This window comes from Pteropus vampyrus, unplaced genomic scaffold (genome assembly GCF_000151845.1).
Source record: "Pteropus vampyrus isolate Shadow unplaced genomic scaffold, Pvam_2.0 Scaffold303, whole genome shotgun sequence".
NCBI lineage: Eukaryota > Metazoa > Chordata > Mammalia > Chiroptera > Pteropodidae > Pteropus > Pteropus vampyrus.
The window spans coordinates 2,616,377-2,630,096 of record NW_011889084.1 but is presented as its reverse complement, the minus strand read 5'-3'; the positions used below and the strand labels follow the sequence as shown (position 1 = coordinate 2,630,096).

The following is a 13,720-nucleotide window of genomic DNA, read 5'->3' as shown; positions in this document are numbered from 1 at the left end:
GTCTGAGCAAGCAGCATCCCATTCTGTGGCTGGCTTTTCTGATGCATGTTGACCCCATGTGCTGGCATGTCCTGTGCTCCCACACTCAGGGTACATCCGGGAAGGCTTCCTGGCTGTGCAGCATGCAGTGGACAGAGCCATCATGCAGTACCACGCAAACGCCTCCACGAACCAGCTGTTTGAGAAGCTCACTGTGATCGCAAAGAGGTTCCCGTACCCGCCTTTCATTTCGGACCCCTTTCTCGTCGCCATCCAGTACCAGCTACCCCTGCTGCTTATGCTGAGTTTCACTTACACTTCACTCACCATCATCCGGGCTGTCGTGCAGGAAAAGGAGAGGAAACTGAAGGTACTCTATTTGCATTTGGCTTTAAAACATTTTGGCAAGGTGGTTCTAGGCACAGTGCCACTGTGGGGCAGTTGTGTCCTGGGCCCTGTTGTCAGGCAGGGGCAGCTCCTGGGCGCTGGAAGCACAGGGCAGTTTGGCATGGGTCAGGCGCCCACTGTGGCTCTAGCCTATCTCGGAACTTTTTTGAAACCAGCCCTGGTATATCCATATTTTAAAAACTGTAAGAAAGCTCTGTATTTTGTGATAAGTTTACTAAGGAAGGAGTGTGGCTCTGGACCTGCCTCCTCCAGCAGGCGACCCATGAATCCCTAAGGGCTTCCAGCACTTTTAGTGCACCTGATCTAAACTAAGTTGTGCTGAGAATACAAAACACACCAGATTTTTGAAGCCTTAGTATAAAAAATAATAATAATAATGTAAACCATCTTGTTAGTAATTTCTATATTGATAATATGTTGAAAGAACAATATTTTGGACATACTGAGTTAAGTAAAATAAATCATTGAAATTATTTTTACTTATTTCTTTTAACTTTTTCTTTGTGGCTACTATGAAATTCTAAATTATATGTGTGGCTCACATTCTCTTTCTGTTCTATAGAGCTGCTCTGAAGATTAGATCAACAGCGAGCCAAAGTGTTTAAATATATGGCTGAACAGAAGAAAGCTAATTAACTTGGCATATAGATCAAGGACAATTGTGGTTCTAGAGTGTCAGACAGAACATGATAGGAAATTCAGAAGTATATAAAGTATCACTTTAAGGAATAGACTTAATTAAATGCACCTGAATGAACAGTGTCACCTGTAAACCCATACCAATGACACTGCCAAAATTGTCCAAAATTTATTTAAAGTTCCTCTTTTGGCAATGTCTGCAGTGCCAGTGAAATAAATAACATTTAGAATATTCTCAAAGACATCAAATCTATGATTATTAGAGCTGGGAGAACCGATGAGGTGGGCACCTTAAATAACTAATAAAGTGGTACGATGTTTAGTTTAAATAGTTAGCAGTAGACAATGAATTGGTTCAGAAAATAATGTTTGTACACATGCACACCTACCAGTACATAAATAAAACCAATGTGACAGAATGTTAAATGATTGCTGAACCTAAGTGGTAGGTTGTGAGTGACCACTGGACCAATCATTGCATTTTTCTAGGGGTTTGAAATCGTGCATAAGAATAAGCTGGAAAATCAGCAGCCTGGCTCGGGGCTTGACTTATAAAACACACTTAATCAACGCTGGTCCCCTCTCCCAGACTCGCGCTGTCCAATGGAACAATCTGTGATGATGGAGGGATGTGTCCTGTGTCTCCTGTCCACTACCGTTACCACTGGGCACTTGTGGCTAGCATGACTGAGGAGCTGAAATTTTTATTTTATTTTAATTAATTTCAGTTGAAATAGCCGCATGTAGTCACTGGCCACTATATTGAACAGCATAGGCTTAGGTGCCCCGGACTCTTTGGTTAGTTTGGTCAGTGCAGGAGCAGAGTTTCCTGACTACACCTCCTGACAGCCGGACTGGGACCTTCGAGGAAGGCCTGACCCGGTATCACTATGCTCCCATCCTTCCTGTAGGGGCCATCACTCCTCACAACAACCCATTTCAGAACAGCAAGAGGGGACACAGTGCCTCTGGCTTCTAAAGCATTCCCACCACCACTGTTGATCCTGGCGTAGCCCCAATGTCACACTTTGCAGCAAGGGCATTAGCGTGGTTGGTACTAGACTGCGGAGGGCCCCGTCTCCGCTCTGCTGACTCAGAACCCCAGCACCAGCTGCCCCACCACATGGCTTCTTAGGGGGTAGCCAGGGGCACTTGGAGAAGACTGGGAACCACAGGCCAGGAGTTTGGGATTGCTCCATAGAATGAAAGACTGCTGAGGGTGTTCATTAGCTTAGTAAACACAGACATGTGCCCATATCAGGCCCTGAATGAAGAGCTGGGGTGTGGGAGGTGGGGGCTGGGGGCTGGTAGCCAAGTAGAGTGCAAGGGAGTTCTTTGGGGCGAGGGGAAAGATGGCTACTCCTTGCTGAGGAGCAGAGAGGGCGTCCCAGGTGGGTAGCACTTAAGACTGGGGAAAGGTAGGAAGAGTGCAAAATTCCTCATGCCCCAAAGTCAAGGGCCAGCATGACAGTGGGACCTGCATCTTCTGCCTCCAGCCAGCGTGTTCACTGTTCTCACTCCTGGTCTGTGGCTCAGGTGTGCTGTGTCCTCTCTTGGCCCTGTACGACATTGGGCATCTGCACAGTCACACCCACACTCAGAAGCTCTAAGGAAAGTCAGAGTGAAGAAGGTGCCAGGGCCTGGTATGGCAGGCAGTGGGCGCTCACCCCAGCCGGTGTCCAGGGCATGTGTCAGAAAGCATGCCACTCTCCCCGCAGGAGTACATGCGCATGATGGGGCTCAGCAGCTGGCTGCACTGGACCGCATGGTTCCTGCTCTTCTTTCTCTTCCTTCTCATCGCCGTCTTCTTCATGACCCTGCTCTTCTGCATCAAGGTAAGCGTGGCTTCGAGAGGCTGTCTGATGTTAAGAGCAGACATTTGTGGATTTCAGGGGAGTCTGCCTGGGCTCCGTAGAGAGGAACGATGGTTTCTCAGGCACATGCTCAGCATAGCTCCTTCGCCCATCCCCACTGGTTTCATTTGTGGCCAGACTGTTTACACAGCTCTTCCTGGTTTTGTCTCCACCTTCCCTGCTGTAACCTGTGCATGCTGACCACTGGGATGGCATGCCGAGCAGGTGAAGAAGGATGTGGCGGTGCTCACACACAGCGACCCCTCGCTGGTGCTGGTCTTCCTGGCCTGCTTTGCTGTCTCTTCCATCTCCTTCAGCTTCATGGTCAGCACCTTCTTCAGCAAAGGTGAGTCATCCTACCCCCTGGGAAGAGGACTGTGGGGTGATCCAAATCTCAGAAAACAAGGCAGTTTCATTTGGGATAAATAGAAATGACACAGAGAATGAGGGTTTTTTGCGCTCTGCACCTTCCTTTGGATGCAGTTTTCTGGATATTGAAGAACATCCCTGAATAATTCTTTTTTAAAATTTATTTTTAATTGTAATTGACGTACAATATATTAGTTTCAGGTGTACAACATCGTGATTCAACATTTATATACCTTACAAAGTGATCCACAATAAGTAACCATCTGTCCCATACATATTTATGATGATATTATTGACTGTATTTCCTATGCTGTACATTACATTCCCCATGACTTATCTTATAATTGGAAATTTGTACTTCTTAATCCCCTTCCCCTTTTCTAAAAGCCCTTTCCCCAGCCCCTCCCCTCTGGCAACTATCAATTTGTTCTCTGTATCTACAAGTTTGTTTCTATTTTTTGTGTTTGTTTGTTTTGTATTTTAGATTCCACATATAAGTGAAATCATATAGTATTTGTCTTTCTCCATCCAATTTATTTCACCTAGCATAATACTCTCTGAGTCCATCCATGTTGTCACAAATAGCAAGATTTCATTCTTTTTTATGGCTGAGTAATAGTCTATTATATATATGTACTACATCTTTATCCATTCATCTATTGATAGACACCTAAGTTGCTTCCATATCTTAGCTATTGTAAATAATGCTGCAGGGAGCATAGGGGTGCATGTATCTTTTCAAATAATTTTTTTGTTTGTTTCCTTCAGATAAATACCCAGAAGTGGAACTGCTGGATCATATGGTAGTTCTATTTTTAATTTTTTGAGGAACCTCCATACTGTTTTTCATGGTGGCTGCACTAATTTACACTCTCACCAACAGTGCACGAGGTTCCCTTTTCTTTGAGTCCTTGCCAGGACTTGTTATTTGTTGTCTTTTCGATGATAGTCATTCTGACAGGTGTGAGGCGATATCTCATAGTGGCTTTGATTTGTATTTCCCAGATGATCAGTGATGTTGAGCACCACTGTTCATGTGTCTGTTGGTCATCTGTATGTCCTCTTTGGAGAAATGTCTGTTTCCCTGTTGTATAATGAAATGTGTCTACATTTAGGAGATCTACATAACTCGATAAGCAATATTTTCCAAATGACTAGTGTTACAAAATCATGCAAGGAGATGAATCCATTCAAAGTGCAAGTTATACTAACAGATTTTAATGTAAGAGAGTATGAAAAGTTCATTGGTTAGTTTCATTCCACAGGGCACCTAGTTTTTAAGAAATTACCACTTGTCGAATGGTAGAGTGTCAAAAAAGAATATCCACAAATATCTGAAAGGCTATGAAATATCCCTACCTTTCCAACTACTTATCTGTGTGAATCTGATTTCTTCATTCATTTCACCCAAAACAGTATAACACAACAGAGTAAATGCAGAAGCAGATAGGACAGTCCAGCTATAATCTGTTAAGTCAGATGTGACAGAAGTTTTCAAAAATGTAACACAATGCACTTGTCTCACTAAATTGTGGGAAATGGAATTGTTTTTTATAAAAATATTTATGTTAACTTATAATGGGTTTACTTTTATTCTTAAATAGTTTTAAATTTTCTTAATACTAATGTCTAATACAGTAAATATCTGTCTTTTCTATCTGTCTGTCTGTCTGTCTGTCTATCTATGTAACCCACCTAAACAAATTTTCTTTGACATCCTTACTAATTTTTAAGGGAGTAAATGTGCCTTAAGACCAAAGCATTTGAGGGCCTCCAGCATGGACTAAAGCCACGCTGTTCTCCCCACACCTCCACAATCTGGTCTTTGTCTTTTTCAGGTCACCTTATCATCAAAGCCTTCCTTGGCTACCTCATCATAGTCACAGCTCCTGGTCCAGGGAATGACTTGTCCCCAATCTTTGCCTTTTTACTCATTTGTTTACTATCTGTGTCCCCACTGGAATATAAACTCGGGGTGGGGGTGCATTGTTTTGTTTGCAGTGGTCTCCCCGGTGCCTGGAACAGGGCCTGGCACAGAGTAGGTGCTCAGTGAGTATCTGTGGGATGAACAAGTGAATTAGAGGGGCAGACCTCTAATTCACTTGTTCATCCCACAGATACTCACTGAGCACCTACTGAGAAGCAAGGCTGGAGATACTCAGTATTAGTCATGTCAGGTGTATGATGTCAAGGCAGTTAGAGGGGAAGTCTGCAGGAGAGGGCTGGAGAAGTCAGTGTGGGGTCCCGGGATGAGGAGAACATGTGCTGCCCTAGGCAGGGTCACATTCCCTAGGGCACAAGCACCTTGACAAGACAAGAGGCTGCAGGCCAAGGCTGGAGTTTCCCAGCACCGGATCTGTGTCCCCGCACTGAAGGTTGATGCAGGGAAGGAATCAGGCAGTCGCCCCATGAGGGATCCCTTGGATGGAGCACAGGCTCCCTTCTGACACACTTAGACAAATTCTTTTGCATAATTTCATACTTGTCTTCCTCTCTTTATCTGTAGCCAACATGGCAGCAGCTGTCGGAGGCTTTCTATACTTCTTTACATACATCCCCTACTTGTTTGTTGCTCCTCGATACAACTGGATGACTCTTAGCCAGAAGCTCTTCTCCTGTCTCCTGTCCAATGTTGCCATGGCGATGGGAGCCCAGCTTATAGGAAAATTTGAAGCAAAAGGTGAGTATTTTCTTTTTCATGATCTGCCCTTGATGATTAGTTACATGCAGAGAGAGTCCAAGCAGAATCACCTCCACCTCTAGTAATAAACAGACACGTCTGGACAGCTAAGTAAGAGATGCCTTTGGAAACAGGGCCTCAGTATCAGCCACCACTTGGCCAGTGTGTAGTCTTGCCTTTGAGTTCTTGCGAGGCTTTACCTGGAAACAGCTGTTACTGCAGGAAGACACTAGATGTGAGCATCTGCACCTGCCAACGTGAGATTCCACTCAGTTACATCTGAGTCTGTGCCTGCCTCAATAGGCTTTCAGAATGATCACACCCAAGTTCTCAAAATCCGTGGGTTTTGATCCAACCCTAGCTCTCGGTAATGTGGTGCAATTACCATCTCCCTACTTTCTGTTCTTTAGAAGCCTGCAATAATTGGCGATAAGGATGGAGAGGCCTGAGAAAGAAACAAGGGAAAGACAAGAATATTGTTTTCTTGATTTTTGTGAAATTTACTGATTTTTAAAATATAGGGATCAAATAAAACACTTCTTTGGGCTGACTTTGGCCTGTGGGCGCCCACTTTGCAAACCCTGCAGTAGCCACTCAGCTTTCAATTGAGGCAGTGGAGCCTGCTCCTGTAAAGAGATGAGAGGGCCCTAGTGTAATCCTTAACCCCTCACCTGCTGGGGAGTCTCTAGAGATAGAGAGCTCACCACTTACAAGAAGGCCCCATTCATTTATGATCACTCAGACCCCTCCCACAGAATTCCCCGCCTCTCTTGCTTGCTCTGGTTCTAAGGCACAAGGGGTTCAGGTGAGTTTCTGTGAGGCTGGTATGCTGCCATCTGTCTCCCTGGAGCTGCTGCATGTTGTGCTGGCTCCACTAGCAGGAGATGAAATACAGTCTCCCTTCTAAATGTCTGACCTGTGCATATTTTCAGACCACCTGGGCCCAGCCCTGTCTAGATGTTCTTTTTCAGAATGAACACTCTCATTTCTTCCAACCATGCAATTTCTAGTTGTAGCTTTTTGGTCGTGAGTCTGTGAAAGGAGGCAGGTGGGTAGCCACAGGAACCTTCAGTGTGGCTTTATCTTTAGAATTTTTTCTTCACTTGGCAATATCTTCTAACACTTTAACTTTTAAATTTATGCTTTTTCCATGTTTAGAAGTATGTGATAAATTGTAGACTTTTTAAATGCACAGTCTCTTCCAAGGTTCAAATAGTTTTTAAAAAGCTATTTACGAAGAAGACTAACGATATGACACCTCTTGTTTTTCAAACTTCTATACTGAATTTTCTTAAAACAGACAAATTTCTATTTGTTTGAAAATGAGCATTGACCAAGGTCAGAGAGCAGCCACCTCGAGCTGACAAAAGGTGGTCTGGCTACACAGAATCTTCAAGCATCATTTGGACTGTACTGTTGCAAAAGAGAGAGAAGACAAAACACTATGAACAACACTAAATAGAGCTTTTTATGTGTCCAGAGTATTTCCGTTTTTAAAAAGACTTATATGAAATGTACTCTGTTCCAGTGTTAGGCTTACCCCAAATCACATATACATGTATGTGTGTGCATACGTGTATATGTATACATATATTATGTATATGGATATATGCGTTTATGTGCATATATGTCATAAATCAAACGGGAGCCCATCTAGTCAGTTAATGAGCTTTTGCTAGTTCTATAACATCGATTTTGTAATTTATTCTTATCTTGAAGACCTGCGGAGAATCATCAGGTTTGCTATAAAAGCAAGAATGGAGAGGTCACGCTGACTTGGTAGTGACGCACGCAGGTGTGCCATCGAGAGCTGTGGGTTCATCTCAGGCCCATTTCCTGGTGTGTCTTCCAGGCACGGGCATCCAGTGGCAAGACCTCCTGAGTCCCGTCAACGTGGACGACGACTTCTCCTTTGGGCAAGTGCTGGGCATGCTGCTGCTGGACTCCATCCTCTATGGCCTGGTGACCTGGTACGTGGAGGCTGTCCTTCCAGGGCAGTTTGGTGTGCCGCAGCCCTGGTACTTCTTCATCATGGTGAGTACAGATGCCCCTGCTCCTCATTCTGGCCACCTCCATGGGAGTGCAGGTGTTCCCAGCATTCACTCAGGTCCTTCCAGTCTGTGACACATGATGCCTAATCAGGCTGTAATAGAGGTTCCTGCCCTGTGCGTGGTCAGTGAGCAGTGTGACCTAAAGGCCCTGAGACCCCCCGCTGCCCAAGACGATTCCTGCACTCCAGGGTTCAAGGGTAGGAGATCGCTCTGGCCCACTGTCCACGGCCTCAGCACACCCCCACTCACGGCCTCACTTTCTTGTCATTTGTTGGATTTTCTGCCTACAAGGTAATACAGCTTCTTGTAAAAAATGGTTGTATTGCTGGAATTTACAGCATAGCCTCACCGCCCAGAGACAAACACTGCTGACGGTCCAGTGTGTAGTTCTTCAGGTTTTTCCTATGCATAGACTAACTATCCTTCAAGATACACGGATGTGTTTATAACATATATAATAAGTTTGTTTTTTAAAAAAGAGGATCATATTTTAAAATCCCTAAAACTTGCTTCTTTTAACCTTTTAACAGTACATCCTCGATATTTTAACTACATATGTATATATAGATCTGTTTATAAATATACTTTTAGATTTATATCTATACATATTTATAAATTTTATTTATAAATATGTTTACATTAAATTATGCATTTTAAGAATAAACTTTATTTTTTAATGACTGAACAGTATTCCGCAGATGTCCCACCATGTACTTAACTAATTCCCTGTCGATGGTCGGTGAGTGGCCATGTCAGTGTTCATTCTCTGATTCAACAAATATTTATCAAGCAGCCATTATGTATTTCATCAAATCTAAAATGCCGTGGATTGTTAGAGGTATCATTACTTTATCACTAAAAAAGAAAAATACAGTTAAACTATGGCATTCTATGATTTCTAAGACACAGTCTGACTTCAAAGTAACTTAAAATGTGAGAAATGTGTCCCTTAACACCAGTGGATCCTGATGTGCCAGAACTATTCCAGGTACTGGAAATATACTGAGAATACAGCTGTGGGTTAACAAATTCTCCACCTTCAGGCTTACTTCTAGGGTCTGTTCTTCCAGGCCTGGTTCTCACCTTTTCTATGGCCCTGTCCGCACCCCTGTGTTACCTGTGCCCACAGGCCACCCTCGAGGGTAGGGAGTGTGTGCAGTTTGTGGTTATACTCTTACCCCTCACACAGCCTTTTGACAGAGGACAGGTGGTTGTCCTGTCATCTAGACAGAGGGTGGAGTGTCATCCTCTAGATGGAGAGAGGCCCAGCCCTTTAGTTTCTCCTGCTTAGTTTACAAGCTTCGATAAGCCTGTGAGTTGCCGTTATGCCACATAGCAGATTGGGAAGCTAAGGCTGAGGGCTTTCCCAGGGGTAGAGAGTGAGAGGCTATCCTGGATCCTGACCCAGCCTCGGGGCTCTAAGCAGCGGTCTCCTCTGCAGAGCAGGCCATATTGGGAAGACCAAGGACCAGCTGCTACTTGTGATTAGCATGTCCTTTAGTTGTTGCTCTGTTTGTCACAAACATAATGACCCAACATGAATCTGCCTTCTGAGACCCATCTGATTTCCATCCTAGCCCTCCTATTGGTGCGGGCGCCCGAGGACGGTTTTAGGGAAAGAGGAAGAAGATGATGACCCTGAGAAAGCCCTCAGGACAGAGTACTTTGAAGCTGAGCCAGAGGACCTAGTGGCTGGGATCAAGATCAAGCATGTATCTAAGGTGCCACACCCTGTGGGAACGGGCAGGGGACTGCAGGATCACATGTGGTGAGACCTGCCTCCTTGCCCAGTGCTCTCTCCGAGCTGGCGACCATCCTCTGGGCATTGCTTTTTGCCCCTGGATCCCCAGGGCTTCTCTCTGACCAGCTCTCCCAGGCACCGGCCACCCTTTGGGCTCTGCGTCCCTAGGCCCCATTGTGGAGACTCAGGGTCGAATCAGCTACACATGCCGCCACCCAGACTTCACCTCTCAGCAGCTTTGTAGTGAACGCTTGCTGTGCTGGCTGCATGGTGATGCCTCAAACTCATGTGTCTTTGATTCCAGACATTGTGGGTATCAGGGGACCTGTGGGGCAGGAGGAAGGCAAACCAGAGAACAGCTGGAGGCAGCATGGGTTGCAATCAGCACTCTGCCTAAAACGTCCCACTTTATGTGCTAACTGGGGACAGTGGGCATGGTACCCTCTAAAATCCTCAGTGTTTATTCCAGAGGGTAGTGGGAGGGGCCTATGGAATGAATTCCCAAGGGGCATCTGCCTTTCCTGCAGGTGTTCAGAGTGGGGAACAAGGGCAAGGCAGCCGTCAGAGACCTGAACCTAAACCTGTATGAGGGGCAGATTACTGTCTTGCTGGGCCACAATGGCGCAGGGAAGACCACCACCCTCTCCATGCTCACAGGTGAGGGGCCATGTGGCCACCATGGCCAGAGTGGGGTGACTGGCAAACCCACTCACAGGCAGGTCCTTGGGTAAAACAAGGCAAAATCGTGTGGACCTGGCAAGGCCATAACTCCCTGTGCAGACTGGCAGGATGCCCAGCTGAACCTAGCCCTCTGGGGTCTTCTACTTGGCTGTAGGTCTCTTTCCCCCAACCAGTGGGCGGGCCTATATCAACGGGTATGAAATTTCACAAGACATGGTTCAGATCCGGAGGAGCCTGGGCCTGTGCCCGCAGCACGATGTCTTATTTGACAACCTGACAGTTGCAGAACACCTGTATTTCTACGCTCAGGTGAGCTGGTGGGGGGTAGGACTTAGAGGTTGTTATTGCTGTTGCTTGCTCTGTAGCTTGCATGCCTGGGTTCCTGAGACAGCCAACTGAGCCCTTAGCCTCCCAGCAAACCAAAACCTGCTCCCAGAAGCCCTCCCACACCCCAGGAGGGAAGTCAGGAGTCGGAGGCCAACACATGAAGGGATGGGACAACGTCAGGCCTAGGTGGCTTGCTGGACAGGCATCAGAAGCTCCTGTCAGATCTTTCTGCCCACTGCTGTTTCAGCTGAAAGGCTTGTCACGCCAGAAGTGCCCCGAAGAAGTCAAACAGATGCTGCATATCCTCGGTCTGGAGGACAAGTGGGATTCCCGGTGCCGGTTCCTGAGTGGGGGGATGAAGCGCAAGCTGTCCATCGGCATCGCCCTCATTGCAGGCTCCAAGGTACAAGGCAGCAGATCTGGCCTCCTGAAGGACACAGGTCAGGGCCCCCACATGCAATGGACAAACACTTGGGGCAATGCAGCCCAGAGTCATCACCCGCTAGCCCTCTCTCGGCCTGGGCTGGCTGCTGTCCCTACAGCCCAGGCACCTTGGTCCTGGACACCTTGAAGAGGCAGTCTGGTGAGGGTGGTACTGCTGCATCTTCATGGAAATCTAGTCACACAGGGCCAACAGCACAGCCAGCCAGGGCCAGTTCACAAGGCTGTTCCTCTGCCCTCCAGGTGCTGATGCTGGACGAGCCCACCTCAGGCATGGATGCCATCTCCAGGAGGGCCATCTGGGACCTTCTTCAGCAGCAGAAAAGTGACCGCACCATCCTGCTGACCACCCACTTCATGGACGAGGCCGACCTGCTGGGGGACCGCATCGCCATCATGGCCAAGGGGGAGCTGCAGTGCTGCGGGTCATCGCTGTTCCTCAAACAGAAATATGGTGAGTGGTCGAGGGTGGGAAACATGGAGAGCAGCCCAGTCTCCCTTCTGTATGGGGTCAGTGTCACTGGCCCACCGTGCTGAAGGATGTGCCCACTATTAACTTTCTTGAAGGGCCCCTGAGATTAGGCAGGGACAGGCCTTCTCTAGACTTCCTGTCTGTAGCCTCTGAGTGGAGACCCAAGGTCCCAGGCAGAGGGGATTGTGAGAATTAAGAAGGAGGGGAACTGATAGTCTTGATTTGGTTAGAATGACAATCAGTCATAGCCAGCGAAATAGCAGATGAGTATGAGGGCCGCTGAGAACAGCAGTGCCCTGGGAGAGGCCAACCATGCTTGCCAATGTTGTAGCTCTCAAACCAGCATGGTTCTCAGCACGGTTCAGGGCTAGTGGGTTGCATGTGGAATCAGGACTTTCTTTGCTATATGGGCATGGCATCCCTTCTCAAGGGCAGCTCATGGTCCAGCATGGTGCTGCCATGCCAGGTCCCATCCATGTTCTTCCACTAGGGAGGACAAAGACAGAAGACAAGCACTCTTTCCCTTAGACACCCCAGGAGCTGCACACCTTGCTTCTGCAGCTTCCCCTTCCCAGCACACAGCCATGTCAACCACACGGTGACCCAGTGATCAAGTTGGGGGTGGAGGCGGCGGGCTGAAGAGGGTAGCCTTCATCCTGGGGTTCCATTACTGAAAAATTGGGGAGAATAGGTATTGGGGACAGTATATACTGTAGCCTCTGAGACTTGAAGTCCAAAATCTGGCTTGGGTTTCACCTCCTTACCATGCTCGGCACCCAAGTTTTTAGGCATCTCTTCTCAGCTAGGGAGCAGGGTGTAAGACTTTCAGGACAGCACTGAGGAGCTCTGAGATGCATTCATTCTGTTTCATCTGTCTTCTGCTCTAGCCTCTTTCCCATGAGCTTGCCTGGGTTGTGAATCTGAGGGAGACCTGGGAGACAGCCTCATGTGGGGTTTCACTGTGTTCCAGGTGCAGGCTACCACATGACTCTGGTGAAGGAGCCTCACTGCAACCCTGAAAGCATCTCCCAGCTGGTCCACCATCACGTCCCCAATGCCACTCTGGAGAGCAGCGCTGGAGCAGAGCTGTCGTTCATTCTTCCAAAGGAGAGCACTCACAGGTACACATCCCAGAGAGAACGCACAGGTAGAGATTCAAGAAGAGGGCTCAGTGGGCCTTAAGGGTTTCATGCTTAGAGTCATCCCCCCTGCACCTGTTAGGCTTGACCAGTGGGCAACTCTCAGCTCCTGGGCCTGTGATAGTCAGTGCATGGTGAATCTGCTTTCTGAGTCCGGGCTGCCAGGCCGAGCTGGAAGGAATCATTTTTGTTGCAACTTTTTCCAATTTCTTGTTGCCTAATTTTGTGGGATTTTTTTTCCCCATGCAGATATTTTACATTTACATGGGTCGTATCTTTTTCCCTTGTGATTTCTTCTTAGAAAGTTTTTCCCTGCCCTGTGATCAAATGAATATTTTGGTTGGTTTTGTGATCTCGTGTAAGTGTATACTATCAAAGAATGCCTCACAGGCCAAAGAACTCATAAGATGTTATGTGGGGGAAAATAAAGCAGAAAACAAAACCTGACTTTTATTTTTTTTTTAATGGCATTTCAAGGAGCTCACTTCCTTTGCCCCTCTCCCATATTGCACAGAGGTGTATATTTAGGAATGAATTATCTGGAAAGTCACTGAAAAGCAACTCATCATCTGGGGTCATTTTTCAGGTTTGAAAGTCTTTTTGCTAAACTAGAGAAGAAGCAGAAAGAGCTGGGCATCGCTAGCTTTGGGGCCTCTGTCACCACAATGGAGGAAGTATTCTTAAGGTCAGTAAACGTGTGTTTTCATCAGCCTAGGACTCAGCAATGTGGATAATTTTTTTAAAGCATAATGATAAAGGAGTTCTCTTGATTATCACCTTGAACACTTGGACCTGTGCCTGGGGTAGGAGCCAGGCAGTGGGCTGGCTATCAGAGCCCGAATTCGAATCATGACTCTGTTATTAACACCTGCACAAACCCAGTGAGGTTTCTGACACATGCAGCAATTCGGAAAGCAAAGGGCTACTGTGCTCTCATCAC

General features: G+C 46.8%; 1 protein-coding gene across 1 annotated transcript in view; it reads left to right on the top strand.

The window, feature by feature from the left end:
* Positions 1-13,720, top strand: part of ABCA3 (ATP binding cassette subfamily A member 3) — a 40,227-nt gene that overhangs the window by 12,326 nt on the left and 14,181 nt on the right. The window contains exons 8-19 of the mRNA XM_023521469.1: positions 90-349; positions 2,745-2,861; positions 3,105-3,225; positions 5,755-5,928; positions 7,781-7,962; positions 9,557-9,700; positions 10,248-10,377; positions 10,556-10,710; positions 10,976-11,131; positions 11,413-11,623; positions 12,612-12,762; positions 13,367-13,465. Of these exons, the coding sequence (XP_023377237.1) occupies positions 90-349; positions 2,745-2,861; positions 3,105-3,225; positions 5,755-5,928; positions 7,781-7,962; positions 9,557-9,700; positions 10,248-10,377; positions 10,556-10,710; positions 10,976-11,131; positions 11,413-11,623; positions 12,612-12,762; positions 13,367-13,465 (1,900 nt within the window). The remainder of the gene's footprint in view (positions 1-89; positions 350-2,744; positions 2,862-3,104; positions 3,226-5,754; positions 5,929-7,780; positions 7,963-9,556; positions 9,701-10,247; positions 10,378-10,555; positions 10,711-10,975; positions 11,132-11,412; positions 11,624-12,611; positions 12,763-13,366; positions 13,466-13,720) is intronic.